The sequence below is a fragment of the Balaenoptera acutorostrata genome, chromosome X, assembly GCF_949987535.1.
Source record: "Balaenoptera acutorostrata chromosome X, mBalAcu1.1, whole genome shotgun sequence".
Taxonomy (NCBI): Eukaryota; Metazoa; Chordata; class Mammalia; order Artiodactyla; family Balaenopteridae; genus Balaenoptera; species Balaenoptera acutorostrata.
Window position 1 is genome coordinate 131400496 of NC_080085.1, and position 24108 is coordinate 131424603.

The window sequence follows — 24108 nt, forward strand, 5'->3', positions numbered from 1 at the left end:
ACTGGCCGCGACGCAGACGCAGTGGGTGCCAGCGGCCAGGACGTGGGGCAGCAAGGAGACCTCACCGGGCATCCGCAAGGCCGGCCCCAGGGCAGGCAGCGGAGCAGGGCGGGGGCCGGGCGGGGAGCTCAGGCGGCATTCAGCCAGAGGCGGTGACGAGGCATCGCCGAGCTTAACAGGCAGTGGCGGCGGCTCGTGGGACAGGCAGGATGGGGCAGACAACTAAGCAGCCCAGGCCGCACAGACGAGGGCAGGATTCACTTTGTGATGCAACAGAAACTAACACACCATTGTAAAGCAATTATACTTCAAGAAAGATGTTACAAAAAAAAAAAAGTAGGCTGGAGGCAACTTGTTAGAACCTGAGCTTTCTTTTGCCCCCAGCTCACACGGCCCCGCCCCACCCCCGGCCCCTCGTCACCCCCCCCCCAAGTCGCTGAAGGCACGGAGCATGCGGAGGGCAGCCCCGGGAACATGGGGGCTACTGCAGGCCATTGGGCAGGCCGTTGCTGAAGACCTTGTATTTCCAGGTTACCCCTTCCATTCTGATGGCTGCAGAGAAAAGAAAACAGCAAAGTCAATCCAGCGCTTCCCAGCCCGTCTCTCCACTGGCCTTCCTCAGGCCCCAGCCCCCCCCCCCCGCCAGGAGCTGTGAAGGGGGCCAGGGGCTGGTGAGCACGGCTGGAAGCCCCCGTGGGCGCCAGGCCGAGTGCCGGCCGGGGTCCACTCGCTTGGCCACGTCCCTGCCCACCCCTCTCCCCAGAGCCCAGGAGCGAGAGGCTGTTCTGATTTTGATGCTGTGTGGCTTTTAGGCAGCCCAGCAACCGGTGCCCACCCGACCTCTGCCCTCCCACACGGCAACGTCGGCAACTGGCATTTGGTCGCGCCCACCCCAAGGGTGACTCTGAAGTCAGGAATCACACGGTGGGCCTCAGCCACCCTCCCTACTCACCATCGACACTCCCTCTGGGGACGATCACACCTTTCCGCAGATAGGATTTGGGGGTGTCATTTGCCTTTACTAAATCCTCAGGTTTTCCCAACCTCTAGATGCCCCAGCCCCGCTCTGCTCCTGGGGCTCCCCTGACCCTGGGCGCGTCCTCAGCTCACACGTCTCTCCTTTGTTCCAGGCCCTCGTTGCTGCCTTGCCTTCTCTTGGCTCAGGGCTTGGCTGGGTCGTGTTGTCTCTGGAAGCCTGGGCCCTGCTGCTGCGTCCCTGCTACTCCAGATTGCAGGAGACTAGGCCTGGGGATGCGTCTTCGGGGTCCATCTTCTCTGTACTCAGCCCTCAGCTCTGCGACCTCCGTCCCCCTCCTCCCTTCCTTCCTCTGCATCAGGCCTCTGTGCTGCTTTTCTTTGTCCTCGTTTTATCTGCCCCTTTTCTCTCTATTCGCAAGATTTGTTGCCTCATCCGTTTTCTACTCTTTGCATGGTTTTCCTGAACACTCTGACAACCATTCTTAACTCCTAAGACTGTCTGCTTGCGTTTCCCCTTGTTGGTTCTTCCTAGTTTCCTAGGTATGTTTGGACAAGATACTATGTTAATTCAACTTGGTTGGAAAGTTCTCTTATCTGAATGACCCATTAGGCCTACTTTTCCAGGCCTTTCTTCTCTCTTCTGTGGTGTTGGTCCAGGCTGGGGAGAGGAGGCCTGGGCAGCAGGAGCAGGCAGGGACCAGCCCTCACGCCATGGACCCTCAGAGGCCAGAAAGAGGTGGGTTTCACCTGGCCACCAGCCGTGTCAGGAGCCCGAGCTTGCCATTCATGTCAATCATTTTCCTCACAGAAGAGCAGGCTAGCCTCCCTGGAAGCACCAATCTGTACAGACCTGCTCTGCTTACGCCCTCTGCTTCCAGCCCACCTGCCACTGTCCCCTCCCTGGGACTGCCGGCCACACAGCCCTGGGACTATGGTGGTTCCACCAGGCAGCCTGGCCCCCGCACTGCTCCTTCGGGCTGTCCTCTTGGTTGCAGCTTTTTCCCCCCACCGCATCCAGCGAATTGCCTCCATGGACTTTCCTGCTTCCAGAAACCTGTTTGTTTTCAAAATGCATTGATATTTTGATGGCCTGGGAGGCAGAAGGGGCTTTGGGTCCGCCCAGTCGAGCCGGTGACTGATGAATGACGATGGGACCAGCTGCCCACCCACATCGCCAAGGCCCTGCCCACACACTCGAGGCCACGGCTCTGGGCGCCAGCCCTGCAGGCGCACCCGGTCCCCTCACTCAAGCCCCTCACTTCAGGCGTGGGGACGTGCGACCAACATAGCCTGGCTACTGGCACCCAGATCAGTGGCCTAGCTTCTTATACCAGGAGGTGAAGTAGCACAGACACACGGACCTCCCACAGTGGCGGGCCCGAGGTCGCAGAGACCAAGGCCCTTACTCTCTCAGGTAGACACAAGGGAAACGCCAAGGCCCTTCCAACTGGCCCCTGGTGTGGAGTTGCCAGGGATCATTTCTCTGCTGTGTCTATAGCCCAAGAACGAGTCTCAAACAAAATGAGGAAGCGACACTGACCACAGCTGGGCTGGAGGGCTGGACGGGAAAAGGGCGCTCCCCCCTTTGGTGAGGCGCTTGCCCTCAAGACTCTCTGGAATCCAGGGCAAGCAGACACTTCTCTGCAGGCACAACACAGAGGGGAAGCGGAGGGGTTCACACAGCTTAGACGGGAAAGGCGAAGGCTGCCGCTGTCCTGTGAGCACCGGGCAGGTGGCACGCAGTGGAGAGCACTCGTGGTCATTCATATACTAATGAGGGCATGGGCTGCAAGCACAGGGTGAGAGTCACAGCAACAGCGGCGACGAGGATAAACGTTAGGATGGATGTTTAAATGGAGGCTTCTGCTGCAGTTCAGTCAGAAAGGAGAGGCACTCCTGGGTGCCCAGGGATACAAGTGGCGAGTGTGTGTGCGAGGCCAAGAGCGGCGAGAAGCCCAGCGAGTTCACGCAGACAGCTCCCCAAGGGAGGGCTCGGGGCTATGTGGCCTGAAGCCAGTCCTTGGGGGTGCATTGGGTGGGGGTGACTGACAGGCAAATGCTGGAGTCGCTGCTGCCTCAGGCGGTGGATGAGAGTTGGGGCAAACAGTAGACCAACCAGAAGGCGCAGAAGGAGAGGATGGGAAATGAGATGCCCACGAGGGCTCTGCAGAGCTCTGACGGTCCTGGGATTCTAGAAGGCCACGCGCAAGCCCGGGGTGGCGCGGGCACCCAGGAGAGACCTGAGAAGGCCCTGAGCCGGCGCCTCTGCTTGGCCTCTAAGAGGGTGGGAGCAACAGGAAGTGCGGAGGAAGGAAGAGTCTCCGGCCACGTGGCTGAGTGTGGACGAGAAACATGAAGCTACATACCCAAGGAGCTCAAAAAACTCCAAATGAGAGAAACGCAAAGCGACCCTCACCAAGACACACTATCATCAGACTGCCAGAAGCCAAAGGGCAAGAGAGGTGGGAGAGTGGAAGAGAGAGGGGACTGTGCAAGGGCCTCAGCTACGTGCCGACGGATGTCAGCAGATCACAGACCCCCATGTGGGCGGTGGAAGCACAGGGAGAGGATTCTCCGCGGGCGAGGACAGCACTTCGCTGCGGGCAGGCAGAGGCGGTGCGAGTCTCTAGCGTGCGAGGCGTGTTCCGTTTCTTAGCCGGGGTTGTGGTTACACAAGTACTGGCTTTAAAGTCATTGAAACTGGATTGAAGGGGAAATATCCAACTTTTCACTTTTCCCTCTCTAAGACTCAGAGAGAGAAAAGGCTATTTTTCTTATCACAAAAGAACAACAACAACAAAAACCTTTTCTGAGTGTTTTTTTACATAAGAAAAATAGACTTACTCAGAAAAAAAGTTTAAAATTAAATTCAGATACAACTTTGCCCCTTTCCAACAGCAGAAAGGTTGGAAGGTTCAAAGCCAGCGCTGACGAGGATCAGTCAGATGGAGACCGCTGGCTTCACAACAGTGAGAAGCCTGGCCTCACCGACACGACGGCGGGAACCCCGCCTCAGGACGGAAGCACAAATGTCGAAACATGTTCACTGCGACCTTTTTTAAACATTGACAATTAAGGGAGAAATCCTCTGCGTGATACATGTTCACTGGGGAATATGTGAAGGCTGCAGAGCAGGACGAAGAAAGAGTAAATGAACTAAAACACCTGATTCCAACACAGAGCAAACCAACATCCATGTTCTAGCTGAACTCCTACAAGGGATTCTTCTACATTTTTTTCCCTTTAGATAAGTGAAATCATACTGTATATTTCATTTTTAACCTGCATTTTCCTTTTAACATTACACGATACACATTTGCTCATGTCACTGTAACCAAGTTTTGAAACAACAAATACTGTCCCACCATATACATATGCCACTATTTACCCAAGCATTACCCAAGGGTAAAACCTTGGATTGTTTCCATTTGTAACTATTGTAAATCCTGCGACAGCATCATGTGTATAAAACTGAAAATGACCTACAGGGTCAGTAGTAGAAAATGTTAAGTAAATTATAGCAAATGCCTGAAAGGAAGTGTTTGATGATTAAAAATGTGACTTCGAGAACATGGGGAAACGCTTAAAATGAGATCCAAGGGAAAGAATATAATAGTGTACACATGTTGTAATTCTACTCACCTTACACAAAGAAATAAAAAATGATGAGAGGAAACGGAATAGAGGGAAATAGACCAAAATATTAACACCGACCATCTCTGGACCACCACATTATGCAATGTTTTTAGTTTACCTCTGCACGTCTTTACATTATCCCAATTTCCTACAATTAATGTTTTTATTTTATAATCTGTCAGAAGCGTTTTCAAGGAAAGGAAAACCTTAAGCATTGGAAAAAGAAGAAAAAAAGTAAGGGGCCAGTCCCCAGATGCGGGTCAAGCACAGAAGGCGGCAGGCGCTAAGCCGAGGTGTACCACGAAGGCCCTGCCCCTGACCACCAAACGGGTGGCCACAGCCACAGAGAGGTGGTGACCACATACCTAGACTCATCACAGAATTGTTGCTGCCCCAACAGATCTGCTTGCCCTGCTGCTGCTTCGCCATCTGCACGGCTTTCACCGAGGTGTCAGTGACCTCCACGACCGCTTTCAACAGCTGGGAGGGAGGGAGGGAGGGGACTTGTGGGCTTGAATGCTGGTGGTCTGACCCACAGAAGGCGTGTCCTGCTTCCCACCCAGGTTGATGCCGAACGTCACCCATCAGAGCTCCCCAGCCTAACTCCCTCCCCCCTGGCCCGGCGGGGACGCCACGCTATCATGGACCCCATCCCACACTGAGGCCACGCAAAGCCAGGGTCACGGTGGGAAGAACACTGTCCCAAGGTAAAAGGGCATTTCTGATGGGAGAGGACTGTGCCCTAACTCAGCCTGTTGGTAGAATCGCAAAGGACAAGCTGGTCAGAGGTTTGGAAGTCTAGGAGCTTTTTTGTTAAAAAACCAAGGCCAGCATCATGGAAGCCCTGAGCCAATGCCAGAGTTCCACGCATGGCAACTGTACTCACAATCATAACCAAACCTAGCATTCCAGGCCAGCCTCTGGGGACCTGAGTCAATACTGATGTAGTCAGCGCAGCAGCGTGAGGCCACTTTTTCTCATCTGTCTGAACCGGGTCAAGGGCACAGACAGGCAAACATCTGTCTATCTGTCTGGCATAGTTCTTGGCCACACAAGAACGAACAGGCTGTGATACATTTGGGAGTTTCGTGAAGACAGAGCGAGGCCAGTACAGGGACAGAAGCTGGAGGCGGGGCGAGGGCCTCCCACGTTCAGCTGGGACCCAGTGCAGGCCGTGCACAAGCCTCTTCTGCACCCAGGGTCTTGGCTCAGTTGGCACCCTCCTGAAGTGCAGGGGGACCCACAGGGGGACATCTCCATCAGCCCTCATCCCCTCCATGGCACTGCAAGAAGTGCCTGCCCCAACCCGCCCAAAGCCGCAGACTGAGGCCTGGGGGCCCGGAGCCCAGAGCTCAGCGTGCCACCCACTTGCAGGGAGTCCAAGCCTGTCCAAGCCCTGAGGTCCCTCACTAGGGGCTAGAGCGGCACCTGGGAGGGAGAGGGAGGGGTGAGGGTGACGCTTACTTGGCTGCATGAGGTCAGAGTCTGGTACACGGCCTGGACGATGGGGCCGCACGGGCGGGGGTTGGGGCCTGGGCGCTGGCAGCACTCTCCCAGCTCATCGTCATAGACTTGCAGGAAAGCCACGATGAGCTGCCGGAAGTCGGAGATGACCAGGCGCAGCTTCTGGTCTAGGGTGCTGGCGTCGGCCCCGCCCACAGCGGCTCCTTGCTTGTGCTGCGCGAAGTACTGCAAAGCCAGAGGCGGAGGGTCCCTTGAGGCTGCCCTGCCTGTCACGGGGCACCAGGTCCCTAACTCCCTTTGTGGGCGGGGTCTGCCACCCACTCCATGCTTCCGCAGACTGGGAGGCAGACAGAAGACCAGAGGCCTGCATGGGCCTCAACGTCCCCCTCGCGACCTCAGTAATGAGGCTGGGCCCAGGGCTGCGGGGAGGGTCACATGCCGAAAGCCCACCCGAGGACGGTCCTGTCCACTCCTCAAAAAGCCTCCCCACTCCTGCCCTCACGGAGCCTGAGCACCCATTACGTTCTAGAAGCTGGTGGGCACCCACCAGCTCGCTCAGGCCTCCCGACACACTCATCGTAAAGACGGGGTGTCTGAGGCTGGGGTGGGCGACGTGCCTCGCCTTAGGACACGTAGCGGGGCCCCTGCCGCCCCTACGGCCGGCGCCTCACCTCCACCCTGAGCGACTGCAGCTTCGAGGCGCTCTCCTGCAGCTGCCTGGCCAGCTCTGCCACCGTGTCCTCCTCTGACTCGATGGAGGGGCTGGCCCTGCAGGGAGAGAAGGGGGCACACTTCTGCCCTGTGCCATCACGGGCACTGGGGCACCTGTGGGCCACGCACAGAAGGCTCTGTCCCAGGTAACAGACGGAGCAGGGCGTGTACCTCTGCCAGGCGTTGCTCTGCTTGTCGAGAGGTGGCTGCACGCCCAGGGGCCACGCGTCACGCTCGGGGCTCAGGAGCGTCCGCAGGCGGGGGCTCAAGAAGAACTCCCCCAGCAGCACCTCATTCTTCTCCCTGGTGTCCTCGAAGTGCTCCTTCACGCTGCAAAGGCAGCCCCACGGCCGCGCCATCACCGGCCAGAGACCCAAGGGGCCAGACGAGACCGGGCGCATAGGCCAGGAGAAGGCATCTCCTCCGGTCTCCGAGAGCCCACCCACGTGCGGAGACACCGCGGGTGCCCGCCCTCCGCCGGGGGCAGCCCGTGTTCTCCGAGGCCTGCACCACACCTTCATGCCGACAGCCTGGCACCTCGGGCGGCACCCCGGCGTGGGGTGGGGCTTCCTGCCTAGGCTTGCGGCCCACAGCTCCCGGGCCAGGGAGCAGCCGCCTCTACGGGAGCGGGGAGCGGAGCCCCAGCCGGAGATGTGCCCGGGGCTGGGCCCCTAGCCCCGCCAGCTCCAGATGGAGGACCAAGGGCGCCCACCGGCCGTTCCAGGGAGGGCCCGTCCCGAGCCTTTACCTGAGGCAGCTGGAGCCTCCGACAGTCAGGCTCCGGACCACGTCCAGCAGCTGGTCCATGAAGCGCAGCTGCTTCTGGGCACAGGCCCGGCCCTGGGCAGGGAAGGCCACATGCACTCACTAGCCAGGCATGCCACGTGCCCCCAGCCCGCAGCTGGCCCCGCCGGGCCACTAGCAACCTGCCCCCTACCCAGCAGCGTCGTGGACTGGCTTGGGGCCCCTGGCACAGCAAGACAGGCCGTGGCTGTGGCCTGTGCCGAATCCACTCCTTGCGGGGAACAAGGACTCGTCCCCAAGGGGCGGCAAGCAGCCAGGCCTTACAGCCAGGCTTCCCAAGCGGCAGCTGACTCAGCCCCTACCCCAAAGGCGGCTGGGTCTCCCAGCAGGGAGCTGTCTGGCCAGGAGCTCAACTCCTTCCTCCTTCCAGAAAGGGGAGGAGGCTCGCGGATGATCCCCATGATGTAAATACAACCTGAGAGGCCCAGCCTGCTCCCAAGAGCCCTGCGCAAGCAAGGATGCTGGGAGGCAAGCTGGGCCTGGCTCTCCGCTCGAGCTCCTCACTGGCCTGCCCTGACACACCGCTATTCTGAGGAACGCACCAGAGTGATGCGCTCACCCAGCGCCACTGGTGACTCAGTATAAAGCCCTCCAAGAAGCACCTGCATTTAAAGTGGGCTGAGAGTTTGGTGCTTTGTGACCACCTAGAGGGGTGGGATAGGGAGGGTGGGAGGGAGACGCAAGAGGGAGGAGATGTGGGGATGTATGTATACATATACCTGATTCACTTTGTTATAAAGCAGAAACTAACACACCACTGTAAAGCAATTAAACTCCAATAAAGATGTTTAAAATAAATAAATAAATAAATAAAGTGGGCTGAGAGGGAGAGGGCTGAGAGGCTCCTAGTGGCATCTCAGGCCGGGCAGCGCTGTGTGGGGAGCAGATCTGGGGACAGGGCCACATTCTGCTATCATGTTTGCAGCTCAGTTCCCTGTTCACGAGTCTCATGGCTGAGGCTGCCTGGCACCCCCGGCAAGCCTGGCTCTCGGCTGTGTAGCCATGTTGACAGGACCAGTGCCTCTGGAAGCTTCTGGCATCTCCATCTCCTTGCCCTCGGCCTGCCACTGGCTGCTCATCACTACCTCTTGTTGACTCATTCTCCCAACCTGCCCAAACAACACTGAGCCTGAATGATACACCTGAGGGGCAGCCTGGGAATAAGAGGTGGGAGGTGGGACACTGTCTAGACAGCAGAAAGCCTGGGCCGAAACATGAAACCAAGTGCCACTCAGGATCTCACAAAGCCTTGACCAGCGGCCAGGGTTGCGTGCCGTCCCCTCCTCAGCAGACCCGGCTCCAGGATACCCCCCCAAGCCCAGGAAAGGGTAAGTGCCCCTCACAGCCTGGACACTGAAAGCTACAAAACATCTCTAAGAAAAATTAAAGAAAACCTAAATACGTGGAAAGACAGCCCATGCTCAAGGATAGAAAGACTTAATATGGTTGATGGCAATACTTGCCAAAGTGATCTACAGATTCAACACAATCTTCATCAAAATCCCAATTGGATTTTTTGCACAAATTGACAAGCTGATTCTAAAGTTCATATGCAAATTCAAGGGACCCCTAATAGCCAAAACAACCTTAAAAAAGAGCAAAGTTGGAGGATTCACATGTCACAATTTACTACAAAGGTACAGTAATCAAGGCAGTGTGGTACTGACATATAAATCAATGGAATAGAATGGAGAATCCAGAAATAAACCCTCACTTCTACGTTAATTGATTTTTCACAAGGATGTCACCAAGGTCTTTTCAATGGTGCTGGGAAAACTGGACAGCCACATGCAAAAGAATGAAGTTGGATACATACCTTACACCACACATAAGTCTAACTCAGAATGGGTCAAAGACCTAAATATAAGAGCTAAAACTATAAAACTCTTAGAAGAAAACACAGGTGTCAATCTTAATGACTAGATTTGGCAATAGATTCTTATATACGAAACCAAAAGCACACGCAACAAAAGAAAAATAGATAAATTGGATTTCAACAACGCTGAAAACTTTTGTGCTCCAAAGGACACATCGAGAAAGTGAAAAGACAATCCACAGAATGGGAGAAAATATTTGTAAATCAAATATTTGATGTGACTTATATCCAGGATATATAAAGAATTCTTACAACTCAATAATAAAAAGACAAATAACCCAATTAAAAAGTGGGCAAAAGAAGTGAATAGAGACTTTTCTCCAAAAAAGATATATAAATGGCTAATAAGCACATGAAAAGATGTTCAACATCATTAGTCATCAGGGAACTGCAAATCAAAACCGCAATGAGATAGCCCTTCACACCCACCAGGATGGCTGGTATCAAAAAGATAATAACAAGTGCTACAATGACAAGTGTTGGTGAGGATGTGGAGAAACTGGAACCCTCGTACATTGCTGGTGAGGATGTAAAGTGGCGCAGCCACTTTGGAAAACAGTTTGGCGGTTCCTCAAAAAGTTAAACATATTCGAAAAATTCAAAAAGTTAAACAATTCCGCTCCTAGCTATATACCCAAGAGAACTGAAAACATGTCTTCTGTCAAAAACGTATAAAGAACAGTCACAGCGTTGTTTGTAATAGCCAAAATGTGAAAATAATTATTTCAAATATTCTTTTTAAGTTTTAAGGGTAGGTGGCAGGGTTTCTTTGACTGATATGGGGGTGGATTAGGCCTGCCTCTGCATGGAAACCCACGGGTGGGCCAGCACATGGGGGAAAGTGCATGGGCTCAGGAGCCAGAAGCCTGGGTTTGAGGCCAGGCTCTGTCACTGGGTAACCTTGAGAGACTTGTCTGTCACCTTCCCCATGAGATGGGGCTAAGACAAGTACCTCCTGCCAAGTGTGGGTGTGACAATTACTGGCATGTAAAGTACTTACCATGGCGTCGGTGTGTATGAAGTCATCCACCAAGGACAGGATGTGCTCTCTGTCCCTTTGGTCATCAGAAGCCAAAGATCCTTCTCGGCCTCCTCAGCCACCCAGCCCTCTCGGCCCTAGGGATGGCTGGGGTCTACCCAAAGGAATCCTATGGGTTCCTGCCCCAGGGGGCTAAGAAGCGGGGACTGTGGGTGCTAGCTCCTGGGCCTGAGGGAAGAAAGCCCTCCCATGCCCACCTCAGTGTCACCGAGGCCCCCGGCCCATGGGGACAGAGGCCTTCTCTTACCTTCAGGAGCTCGTGGTCATCCAGCCCACACAACATCAGCTCATGGCCCAGTTTCACCATCTCTGTTGGAACACAAGGATCCAGTTACCGCAGACACCCACCCAAACAGGCAAGGACACCACACACCCATGCAGGGTGCCGAGTGCTTCCCTGGTAAGGGTGCTCCTGCTCTAGCGTCAGCAGGCCCAGCACCCGTGAGGCCGGGCTGGGCCTGGAAGACCCAGGTAAAACGAGGACACAGGTGGCGGACACCGCAGGTGCCAGGAGTGCCTCTTGCTGTGTGACCTATACCCAGTCACTGCCCTTCTCAGGGGGCCAGTTTCCTCACCTGAAATAAGAGGTCGCATTCAATGCTCTTCCATATAGGGAACTCTTGCTTCTAGCAGAAGCCAGCCAGCTGCCTGAGGAGCCCACAGAGGCCAGGGAACCTTCCAAACATGCTGTGTGCCACCGTTTCAGAGACCTCGCCAAGCCAAAGCAAAAGGAACCGTCTCACATTTGTCAATCTCCTACACACCTTTCATACCATCATGTCCCTTCATTTTGCTGGCAGCCCTAGGAGGTGGCAACTCTTTCATTTCACAGATTGGGAAACTGAGTCCCTGCGTGGTGCAAGGAATGCTCGGCCACGTCTCCCAGGGAGCCCTGGGCATTTTCTGAGTAACCATCTGGTATACAAAGAAAGGCCAGGACCTGGAGCCAGAAAGCCTGGGGCCAATGCTAGCTCTATACCCCCTCCCCCCAGCCCTGCAGCAATGCCCTTACCCCTCACAGCTCCCGCCCTCATATGCCTCAGTGGCAGAACACGCATCTGCTTTGGAAGGTTTGGCGCTAGAAGCAAGCAGAGCATCTATGTGAAAGCATCAGTCATCCTGGAGACACGGTACAAATGCCAGTTATACCCCCAAGCGCACGGGCTCAGGCCACATCCCTTCACCCCAAATCCTTGCGGACCCCCTGGCCCCCCTCTCACTTAGCCCACATCCGAGTCTCAGCGTGGCCGGACCCGTGCCCTGTTAAACCCAAAGGCAGGCTGCAGCCCTCCTCAGAATAAAGGCCAACATCCTTCTGCGGCCCACAAGGCCTGGCCTGATCTGGCCCCGTGGCCCCTCTGACCTCATCCCACCCCTTGCCCTCACTCTACACTCTACGTCAGCCACCCCGGCCTGCTGGCTGTTCCTCCAAGCTGCCAGCCACACACAAGCCTACCTCAGGCCCCTTGCGCTCGCTGTTCTCTTGCCCTGAACACTAATCTTCCTGATACCTGCCTGGCTCACTTCCTCCCTTCCTGCACAGCTCTGTTTTTTTAAACAGAGGCCTTCCCCAGCCATCTTGTGTCAACAGCTCCACCCCTCTCCCAACCCACCCGAGTACCACCTTGCCTTCACCTGGCTTGCTTACGGCGCTTCTCACCATCTGATACACTGAGAAGTCTGCCGCCTTCTGCGCGTCGCCTGTCTCTCCCAGCTAGCAAGCGAGCTCCGTGACAGCAGCACGACTGATTCACTGCTGCAGCGCCAGCACCTACAACAGTGCCGGGCGCATAGTGGGTGCTCCATAAATACCTGCCACGTGAAGCTGTGACTTCTAACCCCCTACCTGTCCCGGTTTCTCCCAATTACACTCTTTCACAAGCGCTCTGCACTCAGCGCACTCCCATGGGGCGGCAAGGCTGAGCACCCACGCTTTACAGAAGAGGAAACTGAGGCCGGGAGCAGCAAGGGCCAGGGTTGGCACCTGTGCGCGCATGTGTGTTAGAGGATTCAGGTGTGGCCTGATGACCAGGCTCGCCCGGCCTCAACACGGTCCCATCAGGAGGAAAGTGCCGGACATGACAGCGCTAGGGGGAAGGGCAGCGCCTCTGTGCAGCCCAGGCCGGCCCCCAGGCCAGCCCCGCAGGCTCCAGGACACAACCCCTGTTCTTCTGGCCCATTTCAGCCTCGGGGACAACTGTCCCCAGATAACTAACTTGGCAGTGCCAGCAGCGGCACGGATCAGGAATCTGGGGTTCAGCTCACCCACCCTGGGGTTGGGGGGGGCGGGAATACAGGCCCGTGGAAGGATGGACCTTTGGAAACACTGCTGTGTGGGCGAAGAGCCAGCCACCATCTTGAGGACTGCAGTACGCTCCCCTTTACCTAACGTTCATTGCCGGGTTAAGGACAGTTTCTGCCAAAAAAGGATCAAAAAGAAGCAGTTCCAAGATAAGGCCCACAGACCCACAGAGAGCTGCCCAGCGTGCCCCCAGGAGTGCCTCGTGTGGCGTGCACGCACACACACCGGCGCAACGTGGACGGACCCCCGGTGGCGTCGGTGAGAATGGCCCCGAATCCACCGTTCAGCACCAGACTCCCCCAGCGGAGACCCACCTTGGATCTTCACCTCGGCTGAGGCCCCCTTAGGTGAGCTGAACCTGTCTTGCCAGGAAGGACAGACCCTGCAGGGAAAGAGCAAGACCAGTCAGGCCCGAGTGGGCTGCAGGGGCCCCTCACACCCCCCCTTACACATGCTCTCAAAAGCGAAGCTTTGTGCCTAGGCGCTAAATGCCACTGGAACACTCACCTTCAAATGGATAACCTTATGTGACTTCAACTCCATAAATTATCAGGGAAACAAAAAACCAAAATATTTCTGAAAGTTTACCTCAGAAATGTGAATTTGAATACTGAAATTAAAATTCTCACAATAAAAGAGATGAAATGACTGCCCAAGAGAGAACACTGAATTCCTCAGAGCGCTAAGCTCTCTATCAGGAGGAACCCAGGGGCTGGCTTTTCTTAAAATCATGGCGCAGGTCTGTTTGGAGGACGTCTGAAAAGGCCCTCCCTGCTCTGGCGTCCTTGCAGGCCTGGCTTGGGCCCCCTCTCGCACCTCTACGTGTGTGTCTGCCCTTCTCCGCCTGCAGCGCTTTCTTCCCGCCCAAGCCAAGCACACGAGCTGGCTCCAGCTCATCCCGTGAAGCCCACGCCACGGCTGACATCACCGCCCCAGGGAAGCCAGGGGCGGGCTGGACATGCCTGCAGCCAGCTTGGCATCCCTCCGTCACTGCAGGGCCTGGGAGCTGTCTTTCCACTGCGCTCTCACCTCCCAGACTTCAGGCTCACCGAGGCCAGGAGCTGACTTTCTGTTCTGTTATTTCTAGGCCCTAACATGGCAGCCAGCACTGAAATGGTGGCCAGTGGGCATTAACGAATGGATGACCACAGCCCCTTGTCACAGAACAATCTGCCATTAGTAAATGCCCGTGCTTAGCTCTTTCAACAGAGGGAATGTTTTTAAACTAACATAGTCAACAGGAGATGGTGCTACCCCAGGTCACAGCTTTGAGCCATTCGAGGGCTCCTAGCATGGGCTCTGGGGTCACAGCAATCCCAGCTGTCCCCCTTGGCTTGGTGGAGCCCCAGCCTTGATGATACCACACAGATAAACGGGATGGTGGTCACCTGTAAGCGTCTTGCCTTAAGATGCCAAGCTGATGGGCAGAACCATTTCCAGACACAGACCACATCCAAAGGCAGTAAGGGGTGCAATATACCGGCAGGCATCACAAGCGACACACAGCACAGGTCTCTCACTGGGTCTCTTCAACGAGAGGGGCACAGTCTGAGCAACGCGTCCCAGCCCCAAGCTCCAGGCCTGGCACAGCACCGAGGCCATGGGAGCGTCGCTGCAGCTGCTTGCCAGGGAGCCCCAGGATGACTGGGGCCAGGACCCCGCCCTGCTATGGCAGTGTGGGGGACCAAGCCTCAGCCCCAGGGACCTGCTGACTCACTCATCATGGTGGGAGAGGGCAGGGTCAGTGTTCGGTTCGGTGGAAAAGGCTCACTGTTGCTTCCCTGGGGCCATGCCTCCAAACGCCTGCATCCCAGGTCACACCTGCGCCAACTATGCTGGGGCCCTGGGAGCTAGTGGAGCCTCCCTGACCCGACCTGAGGCACCAGCCCCCCTTCCCTTGCAGGACTGCAGGGAAGAGCGGGCGGGGCAGCCACCCGTTCTGCCAAAGAGGGCTGGGCCAGAAGGGGCGGGAGGAGGAGCCCCCGCCGTGTGAAAAGCTGGGAGGCTGGCCCTGGGCCTGGTTGCCAGGCAACATTCCCACTCACAAAGCACCAGAGAGCAGAGAGCACTCAGTGATCCATCAGGCTGGACCTCAGCAAACCACTTCAACACGCTAAAGAATAAATCCCCGAAAGCCTAAGCGACCTCACTCAGAAAGGGCTTTCATTAAAGTTGATTTTCCTGAAGCAGCAGGGAGCAGGGCAGAAACTAACGGTGCTCAAGGCCCTGAACTCAAGTACAGCTCTTCGGGAGCCAAGGAAACCCACGCGCCTTAAACTCAGCAATCTAGGAGCCCCACAGCTCTGCCCCGCCCGTGCTGAGGGCCAGCTGGGCATAGAGGACCCCAAGGGCCACCACGCCCAGCCCCCCAGCCAATGCTGCGTGCAGTTTCCAGGTTCCACCCAGACAGGGGTGAATAGGTGGCCCTAAAGGAGGCTGAAGTGGTCAAGTCACGTGCAAAGAAGCCAGCAGGAAATTGGGAGAAACTGGACTCTGTGCAATCCTCTGGCCATCGAAAGGCCTACGGCACCTTTGCCAGCTTGGGATCATAAAAAGCAACTGGACATTCCCTGGTTGCTTCTTAAAAGGATTCTGTTTCTTGTATTTAAAAAAGCACTAAAAGCATTTGAGGACTGCAGCCAGAGGCTCTCACCCATGCCCCCTCTGGCCAGCAGAGGGACCCAGTCCCCAGCTTCCACGTGGGCCAGGCAACTCTGGGCTCCCTCCCATGAGAGCCTCTCTAAGACCTGAGTCTGGCCTCCCTCCTCCTGGGAGCGTGTTCAAGATCCCCGAACTAGCCCAGGCCATCCCCACTACTATCTCTCCTCCCAGGTTCCTGGACCAGACGCTGGTACCTCCAGGGCCAACAGTGCCTGTCATGAGAGCCATTGCCATTCCAAGCCAGGCTCCTGCCATCTTTTCCCAGGGCTGTTGCAGCAGCCTCCGTATTGGTCTCCCTGCCTCCAGCCTCTCCCCTCCAAATCCATCCACCACAGGACTCCCAAGTCACCCTGCCAAAAATGCCAGTTTCAGTATGTCACTCCCCTGGTCCTGTACCCGTCCTGCCCAGAGCGTAAAGTTCAAAGGCCTTCACGTGGCTTGGAAGGCTCCACATGAGCTGCCCTGGGCTGCCATTCAGGCCACTGCTGCCCGGCTCTCCCTCCCACACCTTGACTCCCCGCTCCTGTGGAAACGAGTGCCCGCCATGACTCGTTCCCTCCCAGATCAAATGCCACCTCCTCCCTGCCAACATCCACAGCACTCAAGACCGCAGAGGTGCGCCCAACACTGGGATCGGTGCCTGAGCCTCTGTGGCCACTGAAGTCCCAGCTCCTTGAGGACACCCATCCGTGTCTGAGGCACCGGGAGTGGCAGCCCGGTAAGCATGTGTCTGTGCGCCTGCTTGTCACCCCACAGCCCGGAGCATGTCTCAAGTATGTGCAACGCTGCACTGCGACCTGGGGCTGATGGCCGGGGTGGGGGTCCCACCTGGTGCCTGCCCTCCAGCAGCTCCCAGTGCTCTGCAGAGCCAGACAGGACAGCAGGCCAAGACCCAACCAACAGGCTGAGGGCTCTGGCAGGGGTGCGCTCAAAAGGCTGTGGGTGTCCAGAGGAAGGAGGAATACGTTTTGCCCTGGGAACTGGAGACTTCTTAAAAGGAGACAGGATGTGTGAGCTGGGTCTTTGAAGGCTGTATAGGAGTATGTGTGACATGCAGACACCTGGGCAGGCTTTGCTTCCCTTGCACGGTGCCAGGCACACACACCCAGCTGCACCTTGACCCAAAGGACTGGGAAATGGGGTCTTGGCCCTGCCTGCCACTCCTCGGTGGCAAGACCTGAGACAGTTCTCGACTCCAGCCTGACCCTCAGCTTCCCAGTCTGAAAATGAAAGGACTGAAGTACATCATTTCCCAGGTCCCTGCCAGCTCTGAAACTTGTAGTTACAGCAAGAAAAAACGCTCAGAAGCCAAGCTCAGCTTCTGTGAGGCGGCAAACAGACGAGCTGAAGCACTGCCCAGGGCACTTTCTCCCCAGATCTGAGCACGGCTTCACTTCTTATCTAAGCAGAGGCTCTCACAGTGACCGGGGATGGAGGGCAGCTCCTCAGATAAAGAACAAACCCCACCTTCCGCCCGGTGGGTTGAGTGGTGCCCGTGTACCCCAGGGGTGGGGGAGGAAGAAACCAGGCTGTTACCGTGCACACATCCACTCCAGGATTTCCAGGCGGTACTTCGAGGGGCTACACAGCAGTTCCTGAATGGTCTTTGGTTCTGTGATATAAAGACCCTGGAGGAAGGGGCAGCTGAGGTCCTAAGCAAGGAAAGGGAAAGCCAGGAAGCTTTAGAAAGCCAACATCAGCGAAGGGCTGAAACGCACATCTGCAATCACGCTCTCAGCGCACCTCCGTTCCCGCACGTTCCCGGCCGCCCAGCACCCACCAGGCGGGTCACACACACCCCACGCCCCTCGCCGGGCGCGCCCGGCACACTGGCAGCGCTGTCGATCGCGCCCAGAGTTCAGTCCCCCTCATCCGCGGCTCCGGCCACCCGCCACTCCGCCTCCTTTACGGACGCCCCCCTCGGAGCGCAAGCGGTAGTTTGACTTGGTAGCAACTAGGGGCTTCGGAGAGATTCTGATCCCGGCTCCAGGCTGTGGGAGCAAAGGGAAAGGGTCGGGAAAGGGTCGACGGGGTCGATCGCGGACAGGAGGGAGGTGTCGCGGGGCGGGGAGGAGAGGAGAGGGGATAAGGGGAGAGCCGGGACGGGGTGGGAGAGGGGAGGGGAGCGCGGGTAGCGGTCCCGGGACCGCTGCCTGACCTCGCGGGGCGGGCCTCCTCACCACCGCTGTCACGGGGATTGGCCGCTGACTCGGAGGGGGAGGCATGGACCCCGCCCATCTGTCTCCCCCGGACCCCGCGAGCTCCTCGAGTCCCGGGCCTGTGGCCCCCGACCCCCGCCGCCCGCCCCTGCACTCACTCCGCGCGCCCGGCCGGGCCTTGCAGCGACAGAAGTTCAGGTGCGGTACGCGCACGGCGCCTGCCTGAAGTACCAGGCATGGGCCGTGGAGACAGCGAGAATGAAGGCCTGGGGCCGCCCAAGCAGCCGAGACGGACGCCCCACAAGCCTTCCCGCGCAGCAGGACACAGGGCGCAGCCTGCAGCGGCGACTGGGGCGGCGCGCCCGGCGCCGCCGACTTCCGCAGCAGGCCCTGCCCGCCCCGCCGCCCGGCCCCAGCCGCCCCGGGGCGGCTCCTCGGCCCCGCAGCACCTTCAGCTTCGCGAAGACCTCCACCGCCGCCTTGAACACGCTATCGTCGCCCTCCTCGTCGTAGCCGCCGCCGCCGCCGCCGCCGCCGCCGCAAGCACCCAGCCAGGCCATGTTTCGCGCTCGGAGCCGCGCCCCGCCCCCACGCCCCGGGCTGACTGGCCGGCCCAGCTGCCAATCAAGTGCCAGCCGGTGCTCCTCCCGCCCACCCGCCTGCGCCGGGGCCCGGGAGTGGCCCGGGAGTGGCCCGGAGACGCGGCCCACCCCTCCCCCAATGCGCCTTTCCCCTGGGCCGCGGCTCCGCCCAGGAGGCTGACCTCAAGGAAGGGGGCGGAGCCGGGGCTGGCGCTCAGTAGCCCGCTCGTCCGCGATCCTCCCGCCCGCGCCCGGGGCGGAGGATGCGGCCGGGAGAGCGCCTTCCAGGAGAGGGCGCTCCTACCCTAGTCGGTTTCTCCGCGGGAGGACGAAGGGGGGCCTGGGTGACCGGACAGAACTGGGACTTGAGCGTCCCATCTCCCAGCGCGGGGCTCTGTCCCCGGTTTCCCACACTCACAACTGTAGTTAGAGGGAGGTTTCATGGGTTCGAATTCGGCCCCAGCTGTGTGACTTTGGGCGGGTTACCTAACCTCTCTGTGCCTCCTTACCCTCACCTAATGTGGATAATGAAACCACTTACCTCCTTGGGTTGCTATGAGGATAGAATGAGGTAATAATTCCTATAAAATACCTAGAACAATACCTGGCATGTAAAAAACACTATGTACATGTTCACTATTATTATGCTGGGCCCTGCTCCTTCCACCTACCCTTCCTCCAGTCTGTCTTTGACCTTCTGGAAGGTTCTGTGCCTCCTTCCTGCCCTGTCCACTTACAAATGTCTTTGCACCTCTCATGCCCCTCAAACTCAATGAGTCCGAAATGACATTTGTCAGCCTGTCCTCCCTCACACCTCCAAAACCCCCAGCTCAGTGAATGCCCCCATCCCCCGGACCTGCCGATCAGATGACGTAGGAAGGAGCTGGAGGGTGGCCGGTGCCCAAGGAGTGGGGAACCAGCAGCAGGCAGCTGCGGCCAGCCCTCCTTGATCCTCTCCAGAGTCTGTCCCTGCTCTGTGCCCCACCCTGCCATCTCCTGGAGGGTGGGATCAGGGGCAGGTCTAGAGGTGAGGAGACCTAGGGACCTGGCAGGAGGCAACTGCAGTCCTCTGAGTGACAGGAGAGGACTTAGCCCTGTTCTGGGAGGAGGGGATGGGCAGGCGTCTGGGCTAACAGGAAGGGACCCCAGCCTGGCCTTGCAGGGCAGGGCCTGATTCCCTACTGAATGGTTTGGAATTGCAAGCTATTCTGAGGACACAAAGCCTCTGAACTTGAGCTGCAGGGACGCCCCGGCCCAGGGACCCAGGGACCCAGAGACTTGCAAAGCGCCTAAAGATCCCTTCCTGCTCCGACGTGGCTGCTGACTTGGGCCCTTCTGGCAGCTGAAGGCTGTAGGGGTCTTTGGGTTGTTTTTTTAAATCTTTTTTTTCCCCTTTTTCTGTTTTTGTTTTTCTTTCTTTTTTAAAAATTTCATTTCCATCACAGCCCCAGCTCAGACGTTCAAATTCTTGTGGGTTTTCCTGTGGATCTTTCCTAGGACTAGGGAATTTGGCGGGAGAAACCATGGCAGTGCGGTGGCCTTCCCCACCCTCCCCATATCCTCTGCTCCTGAGGATCGGGAAAAAACCAGCCCCTGTGTATTCTGGAAGAAAATTCCCCTTCTCCACCCAGCTCCACGGAGCCAGTAGTCTAAACAGCCCTTCCCCGACTCAGCAGCTCTGTCTATGGCACAGGGTGGGACGTGGAGGGATTGTCAGGGCCTCGACGGGAGAAGACCATCTTAAAGGGTCATGGGATTCATCCCGTGCATGGAGAACCCGCTGGCCAGCCCTAAGCTCATGGAAATGGCAGCTGAAGACGCAGCAGCAGGCCGCAGCCTCCCCACCCCCGAATCGTGGTGCCTCCCAGGCCTCCTCCACCGGAAAGACTGGAGGCTGGGATGGGAACAGAGACTACTGGGCCTCTCTGGGAGGGGGGAGAAAGGGCTGCCGAGTGGTAGAAGCTTCTGGAAGTGTGGACTCAAGCTCAATACAAAGAAGTGCTTCTCTCAGAGGGTACTGTCTAAACACTAGCTGGCTGCCTGGAAAGGGAGGAGGAGCTCTCTGTCTTGGGACGTATGCAAGCTCAAGGAGGCAGGGAGGGATGTGGGGCGGCTTGCTACGGCGAGCAGGGGGTGGACAGCTCTGTAGGGCGCATCCCTGCCCAGAGCCCCTGGCTTCTGTGAGGGAGGCCTGGGCCGGTCAGGGGCTGAAAATGGGGCCGAAGGACAGTTCCGCCTGGGAGGGGATGCAGCTGGGGGGCAGATGTCAGCAGAGGCTGTGGGGCCCTGAGCAGACCCGAGCACTGAGCCAACCTCCTGATCATGGGGAAAACTTGGCCATGTGTCAGTGCTTGGAAAACAGGTTGGAAAATGAGACCAGTTGACAGGTACTGGCCTCACTGTGTCAGGGATGGGCTGGCAGCAAGCAGTGGTGGCTGAGGCAGCCAGCCACGTGACGCACCTCGCCTTGTGCCTCGGGCACAGAAATGTATAGCCAACCAGGTGGCTTCACCCCATGGCCTCCCTGCCCTGGAGCAGCGTGCTGTTGGGCAGAGGTGCGCAGGTCATCGGGCAAGAGGAAGGGCCCCTAGAGCATCTCAGCCCCGACGTTCCAGCTGCCTTTAGCAGCAGACCCCAGGGTGCTGGGGGAATCTGACCCCCCAACAGCCAGTCAAAGAAAGCTGAAGTTCAAGTTTTACCTCTCCAGCAAGGAAGAGAAGGCAGATTGGCTTCTGCTGCATCTGACAGGGGTTGAAGGCCTTGTTCCAAAAGAGGGGAGCTTTTGAGGGATGGGGGGGTCCCTCCAGCCCCCACTTTCCCCACCCCTGAGATTCTCCAGTAAGAAAAGGAGATTGAAGGACTCCACACCACATCCTCTGGCAAGCACCAAATGCAGGCTCCTGAAGAAAAGGCAGGTGGAGAGCGTGTGTGAGACAGAGAGGCAGAGAGACAGACTTCAGGGGAGGAATTCCGTTAGCTATGGGATGAGAAGCCCTATGGGAGAAGTAAGTGGCAGGGCCTGGCATTGGATCTGGGGGAGAAATGATACAGGGTAATGAGGCCAGGCTGAGGATGGGATGGTCTGAGTTCAAGGTTCTCCAGGAGAGGCAAAGTGAGAGGGCTATCTCTCCCCTCCCTCTCCCCCGCTCCCCCTTCCCGGACCTCTCTCATCTGCTTGAGACTGAGCCGCCAGGCTGGGCTGTTGGTCACCCATCCACCCAGGTGCCCGGGGCTTGCAGCCAGCCCACACCCTCTGTGCCAGCCAGAAGCCCACTCAAAAACAAACCGTCTTCGTGCAGATGGGAGGAGGGGTAGAGGACAGGAAAGTGGGAGGCGCTTGCAAATGAGATTGGGAAGAGCCTCAAGGCTGCAGGGGCCCCAAACTTTGACCTGAGCAATGAGACCCAAATTCTTCCCAAATTCTTCCGGGAACAAGAATGACACCAACTTTCCTTCGGGTGGCTGTCATTCAGCCTCCCAGAGGCCCTGGGGACTGTCCTGGCCAAGCACAAGCTACTGGGGTGGCCTAAGTCTGGAGGGCCCCAGAGCTGCCACTACGGGCCTGCCAGACCTGGGCCTGCCACGAGGGTAGGCTTGGGGGGAGTCTAGCGGTCTCTGGTCCTAGCACTGGACGGATAAGAATGTCAACCTAGGAGCTGCCCGGTGATGGCCAGTTCTGGAATGCTCTCATTCTAGGCCTGTGTCCACACTGAGAGACTACTGGCACAAGAGGATGGAGAAGCCGCCCTGGGGCCTTGGCCTCCTCTTCCTGTCGCTTCTGACCCCTATGCTGGGGCAGGGACCACAGCAGCCCAAGGTAGGGGCAGCTGAAGAGCCAGCCCTTGAGAGGGGCAGGTGGCTCCCTGCCCGTGGGACACCTAGGCAAGGCCGCCCTCACAGCAGGTCAGACCCTGGACCTCCTGCTTTAGGGCCCCGCCCCCATGTCCTGCTGCTGAGGGGCCCTCCGGAGCCCAGAGGACCCCACCCGCTCCCAGGCCACAAGCTCCTGCAAGAGCACGTTTCGTATGCCCAGGACCCGGATCGGATCCCAGCCCACTCCGAGGGCCTGCGAGGGTCTGCGGGACCGCCTGGAGGCCCGGCCCGAGGCGCTGGTGCGGGTGCGGGCGCAGCCAGGCTGCGTGGGCGGGGCTGTCCCCACCAGGGCGCTCCCGGCCCGGGTGGAGCCCGGGGTGAGCCACCGGGGAGGGGGTTGGTTCCGAGGAGGGGGGGGGGGGGAGCGGGCCGGGCCGCTGGGAGTTTGGGGGCTCCCCGCTCGCGCCCTCGCGCTCAGGGTCTCCGGCGATCCAGGCGCACGCGCCCAGCGCAGCGAAGGGTGAACAAGCCGGGGCGCGTGCACGCGGCGCGGGCGAGGCGGGGACGCGCGGCTGCACATGCGCTGGGGGCTCGGCGGCCCCCGGGCGGCAGCGGAGGAAATGGCGGGCGGGACGGCCCCTTCCTCGGGGAGACGCTCGGGTCTAGACGGCTTGGCAAGGCCGGCGGGGCTGAGTCACATGCGTCTGGAGCTGGAGACGCGGGCGCCAGGACTGGAACGTGAACGTGCCCACTCGGGAGGGCCGGCGGCGGGCGGTGGACCTCGCCTTCCCTCTCCCTCGCCCCCAGCCCTCACGCGAGCCCCAGTGTCTGCCCAGACTGTCCCGTGTCTGAGGTCCCTCCATGCCCACCTGGAGGGGCAGAGGCAACTTCTACAGGGAGTCAAGCAGGGCCCACGTTATTGGCAAGAGCCATCTGGAATTTCAGACGGGAAGGAGGATGGGAAAGTGGCCTTCACGTGCCCCTATCCCGGCCATGGCCCTGCTCCCTCGACCCAGCCACATCGGCCACCTGGGACCTTTTTGCCCCCAAACCACTCTTGCTGTTTTCCACCTCCTCCGGCCCACCTTGCACTGGCACCCTCCCCAGGGATGCCCACAGCCCAGCAGCTGAAGGCCCCGGCTTCTCTCCTCTGACCGCCAGGGCTTCTTACTACCCACCACTGCATCCCCAGCCATCATTGGGGTTCTGTGTTCCCTCTTCCTCCTTCTTTCTCTGTCTCTGCCTTAGTGTCTCCCCCCGCACCCCCCCCCCATGGCTTGCTCGCTCAGGAGCGCCAGGTCTCAAGCAAGGAAGCATGACACATGAGTCCGGATCGCCTGATGTATTTAGTTTTCACAAAAGCATCTGCAAGAAAAGTTGTTTAATTGGGACCAGATCCTCTGAGGTTTTAATGGCATTAAAACAAGATGGGTTTTCTCTAAGGAAGAAACTGCTGGCAACAGGAAGAGGGCATGGAAAGTTTGGCTTTCTTCTTCTCCAAGTTTGAAGAGGGGAAAGGACACTGTACCTTTATTTATATACAATAGATGCCCAAACACGTGCTGGAGGGAGCCTCCCACATACCCCCCATCATGGGTAGACCTGGCATCCATGTGCACATCCGTATACACACACGCACACATACACAGGCTTTGATGTTACTGGGACACATTGTGCAAGGCACAAGAGCAGGCCTGTTCCCTTGCTCTGGGGGTCACCCCAAGGGTGTGTCTTTGGCTGCATAGCCACTGTTCTGCCCTGGGCCCTGGCAGAAGGCCTGGTACATAGGAGGGGCTCAGTGAACTTGTCAAATGACAGACAGCAGGAGGGCAGGACTGGCAGCACAGACCTTGGCCCTGAGCTCCAGATTCATACGCAGAACTGCCTTATAGATGTTACCGCTTGGCTGTCTAATCACCAACCTCGCACCTGAGAGGTCAGGAGCTGGCCTCCCCAGCTTCTGCCCCAGGCTCACTCCACCCACAGCGTTCTGGCTCCACCCACTTCTCCCACCAGCCCGCTCCACCCTGGGCCAGACACGATGACCTCTCCCATGGAGGGTGCAGCTGCCTCCACACTGGCTC

General features: G+C 58.1%; 1 protein-coding gene across 5 annotated transcripts; it reads right to left on the reverse strand.

The window, feature by feature from the left end:
- Nucleotides 1-394: 394 nt before the first annotated feature.
- Nucleotides 395-18238, reverse strand: HAUS7 (HAUS augmin like complex subunit 7). 5 transcript variants are annotated; one of them, XM_057538057.1, is made up of 10 exons: nt 18080-18238; nt 17008-17123; nt 13125-13192; nt 10756-10817; nt 7538-7629; nt 6961-7119; nt 6750-6846; nt 6079-6303; nt 4980-5094; nt 404-552 (listed from the first exon to the last, which is right to left on the reverse strand). In XM_057538057.1, the coding sequence occupies exons 1-10, from the start codon at nt 18188-18190 to the stop codon at nt 482-484; spliced, it is 1116 nt and encodes a 371-aa protein (XP_057394040.1). In that variant the 5' UTR covers nt 18191-18238; the 3' UTR covers nt 404-481. The 5 variants fall into 5 exon arrangements, with proteins under 5 accessions (XP_057394043.1, XP_057394040.1, XP_057394045.1 ...); XM_057538062.1 differs by lacking the exon at nt 18080-18238 and adding an exon at nt 17789-18045; XM_057538061.1 differs by lacking the exon at nt 18080-18238 and adding an exon at nt 17270-17746.
- Between the last annotated feature and the right edge of the window lie 5870 nt (nt 18239-24108).

Coding starts and splice junctions, on each gene's coding strand:
- HAUS7 (XM_057538057.1), bottom strand. CDS start 18,190: ATGGCCTGGCTGGGTGCTTGCGGCGGCGGCGGCGGCGGCGGCGGCGGC. Junction 13,193..17,007: donor CTGGAGTGGATGTGTGCACG/GTAACAGCCTGG, acceptor CTTTCCCTGCAG/GGTCTGTCCTTCCTGGCAAG. Junction 7,120..7,537: donor GGAGGCTCCAGCTGCCTCAG/GTAAAGGCTCGG, acceptor CTGCCTTTGCAG/CGTGAAGGAGCACTTCGAGG.